Source organism: Anoplopoma fimbria, chromosome 24 (assembly GCF_027596085.1).
Source record: "Anoplopoma fimbria isolate UVic2021 breed Golden Eagle Sablefish chromosome 24, Afim_UVic_2022, whole genome shotgun sequence".
Lineage (NCBI taxonomy): Eukaryota > Metazoa > Chordata > Actinopteri > Perciformes > Anoplopomatidae > Anoplopoma > Anoplopoma fimbria.
The window spans coordinates 22,064,394-22,085,585 of record NC_072472.1 but is presented as its reverse complement, the minus strand read 5'-3'; the positions used below and the strand labels follow the sequence as shown (position 1 = coordinate 22,085,585).

Below are 21,192 nucleotides of genomic sequence, written 5' to 3'. Positions count from 1 at the left end.
AAAGGTATCATGCATACTAAACACATTTTTTAACGTGCTGTTAATGTACAATATTGTCCAAACCAAAGCAGAGAGGAAATGCTGCTCACAGCTGCAGAACATGAGACATTGTTGATGGTGAGAGTAAGAGCTTACAAAATAAATAAGTGTTTATTCTTCGAAATTCATAATTTTTTTATTTTTTGTCAGGGAAATTCAACAAACATGTACGTAAGTGTCGTGTTTCTTGTCCTCTCAGATTTCTTTTTGGTGATGTTCAGTGGCGTAAGATACGACCCAAGTGAACGCTAGTTACCACTTATGAAGCACACACACACACACACACACACAAAAACACCATCTTGTCACATCTTCATGTTACCCAGATATCATTATTGCCAATAATACCAAGGCAAATAAGAGATTATTAATTTAAGTGCTTAGTTTTTTTCATAGTTTACTTATAGTTTTATAGTTTATATAGAATAGATTTATATAATTTTGTTATCGCTACAGACTATTTTACCGAAACACTCCCTTACTTTGAAAGGAGTATGTAGCAAATGGCACTGACGTTAAAGTAATGTGAGTTCTTTCTTGAGCACAAGTACTTTTCCAAAGTGGAAATGTGATTTAACCTGTTCTTCACTTTACATGGAGGGTGTGCTGCTCCCACCAATAAGCCCCATGTCAACCTCTCTGCCTGCACTGTCCATGTTTACACCACCGGCGATGTCAGCATGTGACCAAACTCCGCTTGGTGAGTGCAGTGTTATCATAACCTACAGCCCCCATGACCAGAGCTATGGCAATAAAACCCAAACTGCAGTAAACCATAGTTTTCCTTTAAAATAAGCTTTATTTTTATTGTCTACAGACATCTTTTCAAATGTCAACTTCTCGGACACAGAGTTGAGTTTAATGAATGTTTCAGCCTCTTTAGGGCTGCTAGCTTACAGCATGCTGAATACTCATTTGGCTCCCACTGTATTGCACCATATTTTGAGTGTGGAAATGGTGGAGTGATTTAAGTTATGCAATAAATATAAAACGTGGAGAAAATAGTGCAATTAAAGACAAAATCCTGTCTGAATTAATAATTTTTGCCTGTTAAATAATATTTGATTTTCCTTTCAAGAGCTGCTGTACTGGAGGCTTGTTGCTGCATCATATACACAGAGTTGCACTATACTGGGTCTAGTGCAAGCGTTGCAAATCTGATACTTATTGTTTGCCAAAAAATGACATGGCTCTTTAATTTTCAAAAATGTATCAAAACTTTGAGAGATATTTTTTTTGTTTATTGATGTATGCTTGGCATATGTAAAAAAAAAAAAAGAAAAATCCTTTTTCATCCAAAACTTCAAACATCGCTGATAAGAATTGGTTGTGTGTAAATTGTGTCTAAATGAAATGTATACATACAAAAGTAAAATGTGTAAATTATTATTATCTTTTTTTTTAACAAAATCAGGTTTAAGTCTTGAATAATGTTTAGGCCCTAAGTTTGGGTTTATTAATAATAAAAAAAAGTAAAAGTTAATAAAAAATCCTGCGAAAGCTGAATTGCATATACATTCTATAGAACGTCTTTTATATGACAGACAACGTGGGAAAAAATAGCTCTTAGCTGTAATGTCCTATCCTGCAGGAGTGCAAAATGGATGCATTTGAAGAGAAAAGACCCTGTCCGGAGTCTTTGAAGCACTCAGGGTCTCCTGAGCTTCTGTCCTGGGTCACCTCTCGTTTGTGATAATGACGGATGTGCCGATATAATGCGGGATCTCTCTTTGGCTCTCGGGTGACGAGCTGGAGCTGGGGCTCTGGCTGTTACAGCTGTAAGAGGCTGTCTCTTTGCCATGGTAACTGTGGCCGTCTGTTATATGGTTCAGTGTGGTAAAAGCAGGGGCTTTAATGGAACCGTGTTTGCCCAGCACCGTGTGAAAGTTCAAAGATACGTATGGGGCTTGGGCCGGAAGTCCCATCCCGACCCCCATACCAATCAACATTCTCATGTCCTCCTCACTTGACCTGGGCTGCAGCTCCGCAGAAGCTCCGTGCTGCTGGAGAACGTCGGCAGGTTGGGGATATGCTGCGGCCGGGTGGCTGTAGGGAGCCTCCATCATACACAGCCGCCTCCTCTGCTCCAGCGCCATCTGCACGGGCAGAGACTGGCCAGGGCCCAGCAGAGGGCAGGCAAGGGCCCGGTCCCCTCGAGGTCCCTCGGCACCTCTCATGTGATGTCGGACCTCCTGGCTTAAACGCTTACTGTCCTTGGCGGCGTGAGGACGGGGGTGTGGACAAACCTCAGACACCTCGCCGTGGACGAGGGTGTAATGTTCGTAAGGTTCTTCCTTCAGCCTGCTGGTAGAATGTGGGTTTGTGCTGCTGGGACAATCGTGGTAGATCTCATCAGGGTGCCTGCGGTCAGCTGCCAGCACGGGACCTGACGGAGAAAACAATATTCAGGAGCTGAAATTACATCAGAACTTCTGCTGAGAGAGAGAAGGGGCAGCATCAGGAGCAAACCGTGTTTTAGATGAAATGCAGGAAACACATCTACAGAATGAACAATTGCCTTTAAATGTGGCTTAATTGAAACTGTGTTATATAAAATGTGTACCTGTGTACTTATTTGTTGCTGGGGGGCCACTGATGTTCCACCCAACAGAGCTTCTGCTGTGCAGGGAGCCGATGATCTGCTGAGCCAGCTGGGTGGACGGACCTGAGCTGGGAAGCTGGCTCTGAGCATCCAGATGTCGGTGATTGTAGGGGTGGTGCAGGGTCAGGTTGTATGTGGGGCTGCAGGACACCTGGCCTGCTTCAGGGCTCAAGCTGGAGCTCCTTTCCCTGCAGGAGGTCAGGGGGTACGGGGATCTCTCCTTCCACAGCCCCCTCTGTGGGGAGCAGCTCGAGAGGTCTGGCTGGAAGAGGCTAGCAGCCGGCTGCTATCCATAAACAAACACAAAACAGCATCGAGAAGGTAACCAAACACAAAACTACTGTAAGCACAGGAGTACAATTTACAGCAGTACTTAGTGGAATCCTTAAGGTTTTAAATGACATGTTTAGGATTATATTACTTTCTTTAAAATGGGGGCACAAAACATTTTCCATCATAACCATGTGAAAACATTCACCTTTTGTTTACTCACTAAGCCAAGTGGAAGGCCCACCTCGGGATAGTGAGCTGCTCTAAGTTTAGTCTTCATCTTGACTGCTTTGGTTCGGAGTTGTTTGCGGTGGTCCTGAATCGAAGTAAGACTGAGACCTGGCTTTGTGGCTCGGCTCTGGTCTTCAGATAACTGGAGCTCCTTGCCCTCGACATCACTGTGTGCAAACAGGAAGGCCTTGTGTATCTTTGTACTGGTTTAACTGGAGGTTTTACATGGAGAATCACAGGGGGGAGGCATCGTTACTCACGTGAGGACGTAGTTGACACTGACAATACAGTGAGGTCTGGAGGAGCGACTGTTGTGGACGATGGTGGCGTAGCTCTGCACCCACACCCAGCCTCCATGCTTTGATAACATGCGGTAGTACTTAGTGGTGACCTGCCCCTTCACCAGTACTACAGGGAACACAAAGATCAGGATCAAAGAGAAAAATGGTCAAATCTGACATCAGTCCCTTAGACACATACAGAAAGGGCCTCTTATCATTCAAAAGAAGCAAAAGAAACATTTCTCAACGGACTGTAACTTAAAACCTCCAAGAACTGTTTTTTGGCCACTTGGGGGCAGAAGAAATAAACTGTGAACAAAACATTGCCATATTTTCAAATAGCTTTTAGTCAGCAAACAGTTGCTTACATATGTATAGTTATAGTTTGTCTATAGTCTGGCCCCCTGGCTAATGGTAGCCGAATATTCTCTCTCTCTTTTAACTCTGATTTGGTCACTACCAACTCCTGGCACTTTAGCTGCTAAATGCTCCAATATGTTCACCAGCTAGTCTCTAAATGTGCTGCTGTTTGGTGCGGAGCAGCTGGTGTAAAGTGAGTTTTTACAACCTTTCCTCTGAAAACAGTTGTCTTCTGCTGCCGAACACGACATAAAAGAGCAACGAGTAGGACAGCTAAATAATGAGTCCATATTTTTTTGGCATTGTCATTTGATTTTCATAATATTATTAGCTGCTTTAGAAGGCCACAATGCAATGCAGCCAAACGTAACTGTGTTTTAGGGATTATTATTAATGACGTGCCATGATGACAGCACCATTTTAGCTATTTGGCTTCTATTTTCCTCGGTTGTCCTCCACTCTTCCCAAATGTTTGCAATATTCTGTTGCGGCACCTTGCAAGTTTAATTTGTCTGTCACAACTTTACCCAGCTCCTTGTATGTAGTCTGTTGCCTGCTCTGTTTTACCTGCAATATGCTAACTCTCCTATCACTTATATCCAGCCACTCGCTCCAGCCCTGCAGTAACACATTCCACTCACCTGACCATCCCTGCCCACATTCTCACTTGACTGTTCCCAATTTCCTTCAGTATTCTTGCAGTTTATATACCAGGCATTTTCCATGGAATCCATTTGTGAACTGATTCAGAGGCTATCCATGAGGGTGCAGGACCCGGTTGCAGTTCCTCCACTCAGTACTCCAGCCCGTCCACCTTCTGCGGAAGAACCACGTCTCTACTCCAAAGCCCTATTTAAGATCTCCATGGGGTGGGTCGGTCTTTTCTTACCAAATGCTGCCCCATCTTCTAGCTCCAGCCTTCCTCCTTCCCATCTGAGCAATCTAGGGTGGCCTATATCATCTATGTGCTAACTGCTTGGGCCAGCGACAAAGCCGCTGCCGATTGGAAGAGAGAGTCTGTTCTGCTACTCAGAGAAGCTATTCACCACATAACTCAAGAAGGTATTTGATCATGCTACTCAGAGAAAAGAGGCCGCTCGAGGTCTGTTCAACCTGGTTCAAGGAGGGAGAAGGGTTGCCGACTATTCCATTGAATTCATACCCATCACCTGACCATACCTACTCACCTTTCAAGTGTTATATATTCTAGCCTGCGTTCTGCTTGCCTGATTCTGCCTGCCTGATCCATGGATTAATGATTCTCTACCAAACCCTTTCTGGATAAGTTTGCCTGTTCTGACTGCCTGCCTGGTTTTGACATTTGACTGTATTTTGGATTCAAGTAAACTTTTTATCTTGACCTGTGAGTCATGTTATGGGCTTCAAGCTTGCTGTTTTTCCTGAGCCATTACAGTGTTTATTCATCATTGCTGATTGGTCACTTAGCTTCTATTTACCCTCCCACCCAAGTCTTACTAAGGATTTGGAGGACTCACATAAATGGTGAGCATAGCGTAGCTGGAAAACATCACAGGCGTGGACGTGGTGGTAGAGAGTCTTCTCTATCAGATCCTGAGGCTCATAGCCTGTCAGCTCTGCCACCCTGGCTCCAGCACACATGAGAGAGGGCACAAGCTAACAGTCAGGGGGTTGATTTGGAAATCAGTGTACTTAAGTGCATTGTTATGTTCAGTTAACAATCCAGCAGTCTACACAACTGTTTCAATTTTTTTTTACATATTTCAACATTCTTATAACGTGTTTTCTTGTGCATGTGCTGTAGAAAGGGTGTATTTGTAATTACATTTATTTATTTTTTAATACATTTATTTTTTCAATGCTTTTATGATGTTTTATCCCACAAACAGGGACTTGCTTAGTCAAGCATCTCTCCTACCTTGTGTCCAGGAAAATGAGTTTTAAGTCCAGGCTGGCCCGGAACATGAACATGTTGCTGTGGAGTTTGATCTCTGTGATTCCACTCGGGGGCAGGGAGTGACCAACTGCCACCAGACCCACAGTCTGATAACTGGATTCATACAGTGCCATGTCCATCATGTACTGACGCACTTTCAGGTAACCGCTGCAGTGGATGACCTGGAAAGCCACAGCATGACAACAAGGCCGTTACACTTTTTGACAGATAAAGTTAACAGGATTTGTATCAAACACAAGGTCGCTGGCAGCATCATAGCAAACTTAACCTGACCTTTCATAACAAAGTAGTCATGTCTTTGCTATGATCCAAGGTTTTGTAGTTAAGGCTTTCTGCATCTTTTTAGAAGGCATATTACATAGTGGCATACCAGTTCAGGACCTGTACAGTGTAGTATAGGACCACTGCAGTGCTCAGGATGGCTGTTTCCGTTTTTGAGGTTGGACAGCAAGAGCCCTGGTTCCCCTGTTGTCTGATCACCTTTTCTACCCAGTAAGAAGCTAAGCCTAGGTATATAATCACCAGGTGGGAATGTAATTTATCCCGAATAGCCTTAACCTTTAATATATGCAAGTAACAAATCCAAAAAAAGAAATTTGGATGTAACTCATGTTCTATGTGTGCACGTGTAGCCCTCTAACTGCTTACCCAGCTGGCTCTTTTGTTTCATTTGTTATGTTTTTGGGGAGTCGAGCAGCGAGTACTTTGTTATTCATATACTAGTACCATTACCTATATTGATGTTAATCAGAAAACAAAACACCAGCATAAACAAATCAATGAGTCCGATATTTTCACATCATGCATCTACTTCTCTTCTAGTTTATTATAAACCAGAAGAGAAGTCAACAGTACCCTATCTTTTTCTTAGGAGTGCTCTCTCTGTCTTTCTAGTATGTGGCTTTTCTCTCACCTGTTGCACAGTACATCACACATGTGTGCTTGTAGTGATTATGAGGGCCTCTATTCATTGAAGTGATTGGACAAAGATCTGACAGCAGCTCTAGTCTTATTGAAGGGTAGCTGAATTTTCCTGAATATCCAATATTTGTATCCAGCTAATGACCAATGACTTGTTTAAGTATCGCTTCATGAAATGAAATCACTTCCAGACCCCCAAGTTACCATAAATGAAGTCATCGTGTGTGTGTCAGAGTAAATGACCATCCAGTGGTTGCACCTACCTTATATCCCCCACATGTAAGTCCTGCGTTTCGTTTAGCCAGAACACACTTCATCCTCAAGAAGAAGGAGCGCTCCATTTCATACTCTGTGGAACAAACACTCATTACAGAGACATTACTCACATGTTATATTGTGTTTTTCAATACAATATCCTAGTGCTGTGGTCACCAGTTACACTTTTCACTCTTAAGATTATCCAAAATTCAATAAATCAATGAAATATAGATTTTTTTGTTTTTACACACCAGTATAATCAAATGTGCACCTTACTTAGCAGCATCAAACTCTAGTAGTGTAGTTAGAGGGAACAGAGACTACAGCCTTAATTCTATCATAAAGCTATATGTCGTAAGTAGACATGATTTGAAACACCTCATGACTCTAACACATGTACATTAACATGTATTCATTTGGCAAGCACTTTTGTCAGAGAAAACCTACAAAATGCTGCAGGCCTACAATCTAAGCCACAAGTCCACATGTAAGACTGTACGGAACTGCTTCTGACAAGGACTCTTCTCCAACACCATGGCAAACCATCCTGGATCATTTTCATGGTATGTGTAACATACCGTACAACCCACATTTAAAAGATACAGGCCGTCCACTCGGTCTGCTAGTCCAGGAATATTGTTTTTAAAGTAAAATAATTGGATATGCAAGTAATTATCAAGACTCACAAGACTTCAAAATCGAACGTGGGATATCAAAGCAGCATACTGCGAGACATTATTATATTACCTCAAAGTTCTTATTTCTGTTAACGATAGTTTTAGTGGCAAAACTATGAAAATAACACAGAGGCTGCAAGAAAAATAAAATTCCAAATGATTCTGTTGTAATACTGATGGAAATTAGCGCTGTGGAAATCAAGAAAACAGGTATGCATATAATAGTTTAGTTACTTGGGAAATTAGCTAACAAAGGTCTGTTTCAAATAATGCTTCTCTATGCCACCGAGATAGATTTACAGTTAGGGTGATATTCCATGACGTGTGCATGAGAGCCTGGAGATTAAGGCTCTTTAGGTACCTGGGGAGAAGTGATGGTGTGGGGGCTGACAAAGACCCAGCACTGCTGTCATCTCATCGTGGTCTGATGGGTGGATGTACTCAAATATGCTGTTTCCTGTCAGCTCCACCTGCAGCACACACATTTCCAGCATACGCTCATAAATGTGCAGTGATGAGCTACGTCACAGCTACACCAACCAAGACAAAACACAGAAATGTACTGAATCCATGCAGAGAAGAAAGACTACTCTATTTGCACGACATCCCAAATGTGTGTGTGCACATTACTTGTGATGTGTCACATGATCATATTATGCTTTACCATACCAAGGAGGGTCTTACCTGGGACAGACCGAGGTGGACCGATGCTGTTTCAGAGATGTACATGATTTTTCCATCAGAAGCAACGACAAACACAAAGCCATCCAGAGTCTGAGGGGCAGTAGCAGAACAGAACTGTTAAACACAAATCAGTATTGTTAACTATTTTTACAGTGATCTGTGCCAATACATTTACCCAAATGTGGTAAAACATGATGTTGACAATATTAAGAGTTTCCAGCCCCACCTCCATATTTTGTTCTTATTCAGCCATTCTGCATTAGCAGTGTAGTTAGTCCAAACATTTTCTTTTTATTTACCCTTGACCAACTTTTATCAAGCTTCTTTATTATTATTTTTAAATAAAGAAAAACATCAGGCAGTATATGTGTCTTTACAAAATAAAAATCTAAATAGGTGAAAAATCTAACATAATTCCCAGTGTAAAAACTCGATCAGCAGTTTATTTGCATTCCCCCCCCACATTTTCTTCTTTTATGGTTCTGGTATTGAATGCATAGCTCTTAACTGCAGCAAACATTCTTCTTTCTGTTTTTGATGAGTGGAAAATTGGTAAAAAACATTAATAAAAAAAGAAATGATGAGCCTTCACTCATTAAAAGTACTGGACTTAAAAATACTGGCAGTTAACATTTTGCAGATGTGTTGATAATTTTAATGTGTCTGAAAGCTTATTAATATAAATTGGTAAATGGCATTACATTACCCCAAATACCCCTCATGCGTGACTCAACTATCTCTAAAAAAAGAACAGCAGAATTTATTTAATCCAGTGCTTAAATTGGAATTAAGAAAAGTGTCAGTGATATAAACCAGCAGCATTTAAGGGCCCACAGAACTAACTATTGAGAGGGCGCAAATTTTTAATTAGTAAAACAACAATTTAATGTTATTTAATGTGCAAAAAGTTACATCCAATGCATGCCCAAGCCCTATACAGAATATTTATGGTCAGAGGAATTCAGAGGCCCAGCAAAACTCTGAACTCTCATTCAGCCACTTCCTCACAGAGCTCATAGCAGCTGCACATATTTCAGCAGGCCTGTTGTGCTTGACGGTTATAGCTACACATAACTTACATTTATTAAAAAGTTACAGCACTGAGTATACACTAGCAGAACTCAACTGGACCATGAATCATGTCATACCGATGAGTAAAGGCCAAGTTTAAGCCTTTTACTCTCCATTTTGTTTGTTACTCGTGACATAGCTGTTATAAATCTATAAGTCTCCTTCATACAAATAACTGTGGCTGATACTGTACAGTGAGAAATTCAGTTATTTATAAGAAAATTAAGAAATGTATAATAATATTATCATAACATTTTCCCTGAAATATGTTATTATTGAGCTCAAATCAAATTCTAAATAAAGGAGCTTAAATATGAGTGCTAAATAAGCGTGTGCAAGCAAAACGCAGGAAAAGCCAAAGTGCAAAATAAAATAAAGATTTATTAAAATTCTAATTGAATTAATTAATTTAAAATGTAAAATGTATTTGCCTGGCCTACTCATTTGAATAGCAGTAGTAGTGTTGACACATTACTGGTATCAGTATGAGTAAAATTGTTAGTATAATGAATATTTAAAGAATGTTACAGGCTGTGGTGGTGATAACGGTAACCATGAGTGGCTTTGGCAGTCATTTCAATTCAATTCAATTCAGTTTATTTTGTATAGCCCAGAATCACAAATTACAAATTTGCCTCAGAGGGCTTTACAATCTGTACACATGTTACATCCTCTGTCCTTCCCTCACATCGGCACAGGAAAAACTCCCCTAAAAAACCCCTTTAACAGGGAGAAAAAAGGAAGAAACCTCTGGGAGAACGACAGAGGAGGGATCCTTCTCCCAGGATGGACAGAATGCAATAGATGTCATGTGTACAGAATGAGCAGCATAACAGAGATACAACACATTCAATGTATATGACATAAATGATTCATATAATAAGACTACTTATAATAACAGCAGCAATTATTACAGTAGAATTATAGCCATGAAAATATTTATGGATTTATGGACAGAGGGGTGGGATCAGAAAGCAGACATTATCCTCCGGTATAGGTGGGTGTTTTTAGAGGCTGTTACAGGCAATCCCATCCACTACAGCCGTCATCCCTTTAAACGCAGGGAATACATTTTTTGAGTGTCGTGTTTTTCCCCAGTTCAAGTGAAGTAAATCAAATATAAGGCAACACGAGTGCGCTGAGCTGTGCAATCCGTCTCATCAGGCGTTCCGCTGCTCCTCCGCTCCCCACTGGGAGGAAGACACCGTTCCTCACCGTGCACCGACACAGAGCCCACAGTGTAGCCTACATACTAACCTGTGCAATTACCTGCAATAACCAACAGCTTTGCAATATGGCTATAATAAAATATATGTGATAGAAATATATATGTATTATGCATATATATGAAATATATATGCATAATATATGAACTGTTATGCTGCTCATTCTGTACACATGACATCTATTGCATTCTGTCCATCCTGGGAGAAGGATCCCTCCTCTGTCGTTCTCCCAGAGGTTTCTTCCTTTTTTCTCCCTGTTAAAGGGGTTTTTTAGGGGAGTTTTTCCTGTGCCGATGTGAGGGAAGGACAGAGGATGTAACATGTGTACAGATTGTAAAGCCCTCTGAGGCAAATTTGTAATTTGTGATTCTGGGCTATACAAAATAAACTGAATTGAATTGAATTGAATGTATATGCAAATATCAAAAGGTTCTAAATAGACCAGGTTGAGGAAAGCCCCTTGTTCCAGAATGTTAGGTTTGTGCAGTGTAAAAATGACTTTGTGATAGATTCATGACAGTACAATCAAAGCCAGCACCTCCTGATTTAAATGTTTTTATATATATATATATATATATATATATATATATATATATGTATTAAAAATGGTGATAAAATAAACCCTCAATACTTTTTTATTTACGATATTTAATTGTAAATACAGTATTTGACTGTTATATATATGGGGGATTAATTAAAAAGCCCAACTTTGTTGATGTATTGCAAATTTCAAGTGTAATTGTTGGCCTTGATAATTTGGTATAAAGTCATATTTAGCTGGTTGGCTACCTGCTGCTGTTTGCTGACCCCCACCCTATTGTAGCAAAGCAAAGCAAAGCAACATCTGAAATAGCACGGCACGAACTAGCACACATATCATTTGGTATCCGTTTCATGCAGCACATCATAGTCGTCTACTACAGTAGAGTGTGGAAGAGCACCCAGCAGTGCAAGAACATAGTTTGTGGTTTCCTGTACTGACTTGTAAAAGGTGGGATCCCAGTTCTTTAGCCATGCTGTCCAGAGGACTGAGCCTTGTTGACTGACCCCATCCATCACCCAGACCTACAGAGAGAGAGAGAGACAGGCACGGTGAGATGGGGGGGGACAAAGACTGACACTCCATCGATCATGCAAGAGACAAATACTCAGAGATAAGATGCAAGTTTGACATTGTGCAGATTAAGGGCATAATTTACAGTTTGCTCCACTGAGGTTTTTTCAAGTTTTGTGACCAAAACATTTTTTAAATTTAAATTGAAACTCTGACCCCAGATATGCTGACTTCCACAACGCTAACCAAGTAAGACTCTGGCATTTACAAATGGGCAGAAATTATGACCCCATGTTGTGCATCTTTAAACTTCCAGAGTAATGATACTGCCGGGACTTGGGGAAAATAACCTTTAAAAATATATACATATATATTTATATCAGAATATATCAGAGAGGATGTACCAGGTTGGATATTTTATATTGTAACTATTTCAATATATTTACATTTTTTATTACATTTTCAAAATAAAAATCTGTAAACCAATCAACCAATCAACCAAATGGAAAAAAAAGAGGAAAAAAATACTTATTAATTGAGATTATTCCAATTTTGAAAATACGGGACAAGGTTGCCAGATTTTATTTTCATTATAAGAAATTCTATATCTAGCGTTGCGTTAGACGGTGCTGCAGTCTTTTTCCATCCAGGGAGAATCATAAGCAAGCAGAGCTGTGTTTACGGGGAAAACCAAACATATCTGCCGTCAGAGCACTTGATACATATTTTAGTTTAATTCAACTTCATTCAGCTTCTGGTCTGTGTCATAAACAAAACATAATCTTGTCTGTCAGTGAGCGCGTTTGCATGCTGTTCTTATTAAAAGTCTACAGGGATATGATATGGAACATAAGAAATTATCCGTATCCCTTATTCAGGTCTCTCTGTCCGTGAAGTGTCTCAGATTCCTCCAACAACAGTCATTTCTCTGCTGATTTATTATCAGTACCTGGCATATAAATGTCCTGACCACGTTTTACGATCCAATAGTATTTATAGAAATGCTATTTACATCTACACTTACTTATAGGCCTGCATTAAAGCAATGTGTATGTGACAGCTAAATAGCGGGGGTTTTCGGTGTCCCCAGAGGATATCGGATCCGTTGTTGAAGAAGGTCTGAGCGGGATGTAGACAAACTGTCTCCAATAACAGCATGAAAAAATATGTTTTCACTTGACAATAAGCAGCATTTCAGAAGTGTGGCTCATCTGCAAAATGTTGCTGACAGAGACAATATTTTAGGATGTCCCAAATGTTTCTTCTCTTCAATTGATTAACTACATGGCTTGTATTGAGGGCACACCAGAAAATACATGCTCAGTATCCCTGTTATGATCGGATGAGTGTTGATCACATGCATGAGTGAATAGAATATAAGTAGGCTAATATAGCTATGTCTCTGATTCCTATGCAGCGCTGTGAGCAAATAAACATGCAAAACAGTTTCAATAAATGATACGGCAGCCAGAGAGCTGGTAGAGTAGTCCACCTGCTGACTCTTCTCAGCATCAAAATTGTATGCAGTTACTATTTCAGACAAATTCTGGTATATTTCAACCCGCAAATGTGGCCACAATGGGTCATGCTTTAATCTCACACAACTCCGTTGCAGAGATTTGGTTGCCAATCACCTCACGTGACCCTTATTGATATGTCACTGTAGTGGCTCTGCTGTCCTCTACCTCGACTCGTTCTCTGTGCTAACGGCCTCCCCAGAGGCTGATGCCAACATCTGCTATGTGAGGTAAAGGTAAACAATTGCAGTTTTCATACCTCAACATCTACCTGATGGATTGGCACAAAATGTTCTACAGACAAGATGCATGAATCATATTGAATTTAGCTGTGTTTACACTGCACGGTACGGCTCTCCTCGACTCTACTATGCAGTGTTTCCACTGCGGATAAAACCCCCTCAGTGTAGGCGGGATTCTCAACGGATTGCTGTAGCCATGGCGCATGAAAGTGCCGTGACATGATCTGTATTGAAGAAGACTTGAAACTAGAGATTGAGACCATAAACTCATGTTTAGAATATTAACTGAGGTAATAAGTCAAGTGAGAAGTAGGGTCATTTTGTCATAGACTTCTATACAAATGGAATTCTTATTACAACCGGAAGAGTTGCCCCCTGCTGGTCAGTAAGGATAATGCAGGTTTAAAGACACTTCCGCTTTTGCTTAACTTGGCAGAACTGTAGGAGCTGGACTGTTCCTCTTGCGATGCCATGAGGTCCGTTCATGGTTTTGAGTAGCCCATGTCTTAAAACATTTAGAAGGGATTGCCGTGACATACAAATTTATGTCCGCTTCAGGAATTTTACTAACGTGCGTAAACCCTTCACTTTTCATCTTGCTCCGTCAATAACGTTGCTTCGTCCAACACTTTGGTTTCTGAGTCATTACAATAAATATCCACAAAACTAATGAGATTACCATCAGCCTCAGCTGTAACTACTTTGACTGTATTGCTGACATGGGGAACATGGTAAACATTTTACCACGTAAGCATTAGCATGTCAGCACAGTCGTTGTAAGCATGTTGGCACGCTGCCATTTGCATTTCGTTCAAAGTAGTGCTGTACTTTTGTACAGCCTAACAGAGCTGATAGCATGGCTGCTAAACAGTTTTGTTTAAGTACTATAAAGACAAATTTCCATTCACCTCCATTGTATTGGGTTGGGGGCAGATATATCTCTCAACCTGGATGAAAGAAACTATTGGTACTCTATCTAGCCACCAATCCCTGAACCCTTTGGTCTGACCACTGATAAGCCTTTGGGTGCAAGGGGCAATATTTCTGGGGTTTCTGTCTTGCCAGCAGACATCAGCTCCAAGACTTCCTTTTTTATTGCGCTGCCCATGGTTTACATTAGGATGAGCAACTTGAGATACAAACCAGAGTTGGAGTTGAGAGACGACTCGAACAACCGGATTGTTCACAAGTAGCCGGTTTACAAGCTAATTTAAAAAAGCTAAGTCATCTTCAGAAGATAGCCAGATTGCATTTGGGCCAATGCGTTCCGCCTCTTTTGTATCTCCACATGCACCGTTTACCTGCATTCAGCCAAAGCCCACTCAAACGTGATCGATACTTCTGGGACTACAGACGGAAACCTAAACGCTTAAAGGCAAGAGTGTTTTCACACATAACTTCAACATAGGCTCCAACATTTTAAAAATCGTCCTTGCACGAGATTGGACCCACATGTCCCATAGGGCTAGAGGACTTATTCCACATTTTGAGGACTAACAGATTGCAGTCACGCTAATTGAGAGGGTGTTGTATTTGTGTTAGTTGTGTGAAGTAATTATTTAAAGCAAATATATTGTATCATTTAATTGTGGAAACGTTGTTGATCTGTTTTGTATCCATATCCACATCCTTATGTAAGCAGCAAACTTTATAACTACCTACTGTTTATGTCTATAAACCTTATCCTTACTTTTACCTCTAGGCTTGGAGAAGAGCATGAGCACGTCTTTCTTTTGGACACAGAACTGAGACATGCTCTGTCAAACACGCCTATAGACTCCATTTCTTGGGACACTATTCCACTTTGTGCTTTAGGCTGAGGTAAAAATACAACACGTCCTCATTCCAGCTGGTCACACACTGACGCTTGGTCAGCTCCCTTGTCATCACTTTCTAGTGAAGCTCCACTACGGTCGCAGCAAACATGTGGTCAACACTGTGAATTCAAACAAAGCATTTGCTTGGGTTTCGGGAACAAAACCATTTAGTTAGATTTAGGAAAAACATCATGTTTGGGCTTAAAATAAATAAGTATAACGTAAACAACGTAACATAGGTACGGAAAACACTTCACAAACATCACTAACCTAACTTTGGGACATAATCACCAGTCTCAAACACTGCTCTGCTGTTTGAAAGTCCAGTGTTTATTTGACCCAATCCACCTCCACTCCCTCCCATCCTGAGTTATACAGTCACTACTCTCACTACGATCACACCTCCCGAGCATTTTCTTTGAGCGTCTCATAATAATGTTGCCTTGTGAGTCAGTATCAGACGTTAAAAAGTATTTGACGAGAACTGACTGTAAAAATAATATTCTGTATGAAGTTATGTGTGGGAACAGCTAGAAATAAGGAAAACATTGGAGGAGGCAGAGGGTTCTGTCATCACCTGATCAGGAAGGACTGAAATGTTAAGTGCCTGACACTTCAAATTGAATCTCTTTTTTCCCCCCCTCTATAATCCAGGCTGGCATTCACAGACCCCAGTGTCTGCTGCACTGCTTCACACATCAAATCAAACGCTCAGCTGTCATAGAGCTAGCGAGGGTTAACAACGTGACCTATCATGATCCAGACACTTCACAGTGCTTATTCTTTTTAGAATGCAACCGTCTGCAGTGTTTTTGACATATGTACAAGGTGTTACTCTTCACTTCTCAGTGTCAAAAACATTTTGTTTTCATCAGGTGGAGGCCAATTCACAGATTGTGTCTCTCTCACTGATAATCCAAAGAAACACATTACATAATACACTGATGACAGGGAAGGGGCTCCAAAATAAATGTGCGGTGGAGTATATTGTTCAATTGATAACATATCAAATAGTGGAATATTATACTATATTACAATGTATGAACGTTTTTTAAAGCTAATTTTACATATCTTTGCATACATATAGAAACGTTTTTTAGAGGCCTACATTGACTTCTACTGAATCCTTTCCTGCAGAAAGTTATTCTGAAAGCCCGACAGAACTGAAGAGCTGTGTTTCTGCTAGGCAAGTCAGTTTGTAGATCAATTCTGCTTTTCACATAATTTGTAATTTCATACCAGAGCTGCTGGAATATTGGCACTGCAGGGGTATGAGGAAATACTGAACGCAAAATGCTGAATATCTAAGTTACAAAGAAAAAGGACATTAAACCACCAAAACTCAACATGCAACTATATTCTATTTTAAAACTAGTTAGAGAAACGGGCGTCGTAAGTGAAAAAGTTAAAGAAGTAAAAGTACGCTGAAAAGCATAAAGAGTCATTCCTATCAACCTTATGTGCTCGGGTTTTGGTAAAGTTGGTTTGACTAATTCATTAGGCTGATGGATAATTTAAACTGCAGTGATACATATTTTTGGAATGCAAAATATGTTTTATATGTAAAATATTTAAAATGGAAATACTCAACTAAAGCAGCAATGCCTCTAAATTGTTTTAAAACTGTGTTTGAGTTAATACTTTACTTCTCATCTCTGAGAATTACATTATTGTGGCCATGATGCAAATGCAGAATTATGACTTACATTTGTTAATTTTTCCTTTAGTATTAAAAAAAACTATTTTTGAGAACAAAAACACAAACTCCTTTTTTTATTGAATAATAGGCCCTCCTTAACAATAGATCATTGCTATGCACTAAAAAAAATAATTAAGCCTAAATCTAAATAATCTTATCTAAATAATAGAAACGTCATATATTAATGGGAGCTAAACTCTTTTGTGACTTTGCTGGATTCCTGATGTTCTTCTTCCCATAATAACTCCAACAAGCAAAATAACAAAAGCTTTAATCTTTACTACAACAACAAATCTAATGAAATGCGGAATTATATGCAAAACAAATATGCAGAATGTCCACGCTTAATAATTATTTTATTACTGTGTAGTTTGCTTGTCGCCGAAATTAAGCTACAGATCACAACTAGGCTTCTGTGTTTCAGGCGGATTTTTGTATAGTATGTGTATTTATTGTCTGTGTATAGTATGTGTATTTATTGTCTGTGTAGCTGTATAGTATGTGTATTTATAGTTGTGTATTTATTGTCTGTGTAGTTGTATAGTATGTGTATTTATTGTCTGTGTAGTTGTATAGTATGTGTATTTATTGTCTGTGTAGTTGTATAGTATGTATTTATTGTCTGTGTAGTTGTATAGTATGTGTATTTATTGTCTGTGTAGTTGTATAGTATAGTATGTGTATTTATTGTCTGTGTCCCCCATGGGGATCAATAAAGGAATATAATGGATCTGCTTTTCCATCGTGCTGCGTTCAAAAATATACAAAATAATTTAAAAAACTACATTTTTAGGGTTATTATCACGTACTTTTCCGCTTCAGAATGCGACTTTATAATAACATTTGCAGCCGGAGATAATCGAAAAAAGAGGGACGATAACTAGCTCTTCTTCTGAGCATTAAAACAGATGTTGAAGTAATGAACATTACACATTAAGAGCTCCCACACACCTCTAGATAACTCAAAGTTTGTTTTACAGACTTCCTCATGTCTTTATCGGGATTACGGGGCTACAAATATAATCCAGCACAGATGGATCCTTGACATTCCGGATTCCCCTGAACGCACCGTAGAGCTTTATGAGCGCTGCAGCGGGCCTTTTTGCCGCTGAGGCGTTCACTGCGCCTCGGACAAAGAGGTCGCGACGGCGGCTTCGCTGGACCCTGAACGGGGTGGCCCGGCCACAGAGGGCCGTGTGTTCACTCCGACTTTATGAGTGATGACAGAGAGGAAGGGCCATGTTTGCCTGCCCTCTAACCCGGAGCCCGGAGCTGCAAGCAGGCCCTAATTAAATAATTCACCTTGATGAATGAGTGAGGCGTTTAAACGAGACATCAGCTTTTAATCAAGAGTGGGGAAACTAACTTCAACACTTCGATGACACCCTAATTAACCAAATTGGTTTAACAGCCCGGAGATTATGATTGAGCGAAGGAGCAAACTTTCACTTCTTTTCTCTTCTGACTCTGATACATCGTGGATAAGTAGGCCTGATAATAAATAATACAAATTTAAAAAAATATATAGAAATATAATCTGAAGATTATAGCTTCCAGACAAAAGGTCTAGTAAAAAAAAAAGCCTCTTTAATTGAATCGGCCTGTGGAAAGTAACCAGGCATATTTAACACTCAAGTGAATTTTTTATTTTTAATACAACTTTTTGAAAGTTTAATTAAAAGTTTATTTAAACTAATTAGCACGTCGGTGTTGTTGTAAAAAAATAAAATAAACACTCATTATGGTTTACAACGTTCGGCTTTGTATAAAATATACTTGATGTAAAATCCTACCAGGATGTAAAATATAAATTGGGCTATATTATATTTCATATTTGGAAGAAATGCTGTTATTTGCGTTGGTAAATCGTTTAACTTTCAACTATGAAATATAAAGCATTAGTGAATTAATAAAGCAATTAAGTAGGCTATTGCTTAAACACGTTATGGAGGACGCCTATAAAAGGAGTGTATGGATCTATTTCATCATTAACCTTCTCATACAAACAAATCAAGAGAAAACATATTTATATTATTTGAATATTTATACTCTTCTTACCGAATTTCTTATTCATTTGCTTACACATGAAAAAAACAGCTATATTTTCTACATAATTAAATATATTTAGTTATAAATGCAAATAACTAAAGAGCTATACTATTCATCAAAATCATTCATGATTTTAATTGATTGATTGATTGATTTTAAAATTTGAATGGATACAATTTCTTACACAGAATGGCTATGAATTGACTTAAAACACATGGAGTGTGTGTGTTTGAGTATTTGAGTTTATCACATTGGGTAAACACTTATAATATACTTTCTTCCTCTTTTTCTTTTCAGTGCTTTATAATCTTAAATTGTTATGTTATTGCCCTGTGGCTGTCCCTACCGTCGGGGAAGACTGCCCTCATCTTGAGGTAGCTGCTGGTCAGTCGGATGATGGAGGCCTTGTCCAGCTGGGAGGTGATGGCCGCCGGCAGAGGCAGCAGCTTGGCCAGCTCGTAAAACTCCCCGTTCTCCTTCTCCCGTCGCGTCTTCGCTGCGTTTTTGCATTTTTCCTTCATCTTCTCTGGAAATGTCACATAAATAGGCCTAATTGTTGAATAAAAGTTTGTCTCCCCATAGACTCGTATGACAAACACTGAGAGGTGGGGTTAGAAGTGATCCTGGAGCATCATTAATGTCCTCGGAGATCAAACTTTAAATGGACTCAGGTGTGTTTCGTTTATCCCATCCGCCGATGAACGCACCGCCGGAACCAAAGAGGAGTCGCAGGTGTCGGAACCTTCACGGTGCGTTCACGGTGAGCTGTCACTTCTATTCATCCATCCAGATACCCAGACGTCCAGGTTTCCTACCCCGCTATAGAACACGAACAGAAGTTGTTAGATGACCGAGTTGTCACCCGATGGAGAGAACAGAGCAACAGAAGACTGGAAACCCCTCAGACCACCTCTGCACTGTCTCTCTCTCTCTCTCTCTCTCTCTCCATGGGCTGTGTCTCTGTGTTGTGTGTGTGTGTGTGTGTGTGTGTGTGTGAGAGAGAGAGTGTAAGAACTACAAACTGCCTACTACACATTACATTACATTACATTACATTACAGTCATTTAGCAGACGCTTTTATCCAAAGCGACTTACAATAAGTGTATTCAACATAGGTATTCAAGAGAACTACTAGTCACCAGAAGTCATAAGTGCATCTCCTTTCTTAAACAAGCATCTTAAAGCATAAACCAGAGCAAAAGTATAGTGCAGAGGCAGATTACTACGAAAACAATAATTGCAACAGACTAATCCGAATATAGTAAGTGCTACAAACTACTACGAATAGGATAAGTGCAGTAAACAAATACAAATTCAATAAGTGCAGCGAACTGATACGAATACAGTAAGTGCAGCAACTAATACGAGTACACACTACCACAATGGCTTTAGGCTACTCTTTACAGCTATGTAAAGAAATAGCTAAATAAAAAACTAACTTTTTTTTTTCTAACTTGCTGAGGTGTGTCAATAACAATTTATTGTCATTATGTAACACAGGGATGCACAGTGAAAGGCAGTTGTAGCCCATTTTCAACACAACAAACACAAACTATACTCAAAAATAGTTTTTTTTAATACTAAAGGAAAAGTTAACAAATGTAAGTCATAATTCTGCATTTGCATCATGGCCACAATAATGTAATTCTCAGAGAAGTAAAGTATTAACTCAAACACAGTTTTAAAACAATTTAGAGGCATTGCTGCTTTAGTTGAGTATTTCCATTTTAAATATTTTACATATAAAACATATTTTGCATTCCAAAAATATAGTACAAACAAAACTAAACAAAAACAGTAGTTCATACTGCATCATTTGAATTTGCATCATAAGGAATGAAAACAGCAGCAACAAAAACAATTATCAGGGCAGACAATAAAAAAAATCAACATCAAGAAAACATTGTCCATCAATTTTGACTGTGTTTGAGCACCAAGCATCATGTTGTAAACACAGAGTCCACCTCCTCTCGTCCCACTGAAGTCCTGCACTCTCTCCTGCTGTCCGCCCATCAAGTGTAGCTTGATCCAGGAGGATGAACGGTGGAGTCAGGTCTCTGTGAAGATGGGGGTTCAACAGTCACCAACCTCTTGCTGCTTTCATCCATCTTTATTTTTCTGCAAAAGGGCATCACACAGCCATGAGCATGCTGGGTAGTGGAGTAGCCTTGGGTCCTAGTTGGGTTACCTCAGCTTCCATCTCGCCTCTTCACCCTCTTCCCATCGGGCAGTGTGGTGGCGTTTGGTACGGCAGGAT

The 21,192-nt window shown here is 39.7% G+C and overlaps 1 protein-coding gene across 1 annotated transcript; it reads right to left on the bottom strand.

Moving 5' to 3' along the window:
• Positions 1-1,715: 1,715 nt before the first annotated feature.
• sim2 (SIM bHLH transcription factor 2) lies at positions 1,716-19,455 on the bottom strand. Its single transcript, XM_054626520.1, has 11 exons — positions 19,281-19,455; positions 11,539-11,621; positions 8,260-8,349; positions 7,937-8,045; positions 6,904-6,989; positions 5,681-5,880; positions 5,280-5,386; positions 3,403-3,550; positions 3,156-3,309; positions 2,603-2,927; positions 1,716-2,425 (listed from the first exon to the last, which is right to left on the bottom strand). The coding sequence occupies exons 1-11, from the start codon at positions 19,453-19,455 to the stop codon at positions 1,716-1,718; spliced, it is 2,187 nt and encodes a 728-aa protein (XP_054482495.1).
• Between the last annotated feature and the right edge of the window lie 1,737 nt (positions 19,456-21,192).

Coding starts and splice junctions, on each gene's coding strand:
- sim2 (XM_054626520.1), bottom strand. CDS start 19,455: ATGAAGGAAAAATGCAAAAACGCAGCGAAGACGCGACGGGAGAAGGAG. Junction 5,387..5,680: donor CTCATTTTCCTGGACACAAG/GTAGGAGAGATG, acceptor TGCTGGAGCCAG/GGTGGCAGAGCTGACAGGCT. Junction 2,426..2,602: donor AGCAACAAATAAGTACACAG/GTACACATTTTA, acceptor TTTCTCCGTCAG/GTCCCGTGCTGGCAGCTGAC.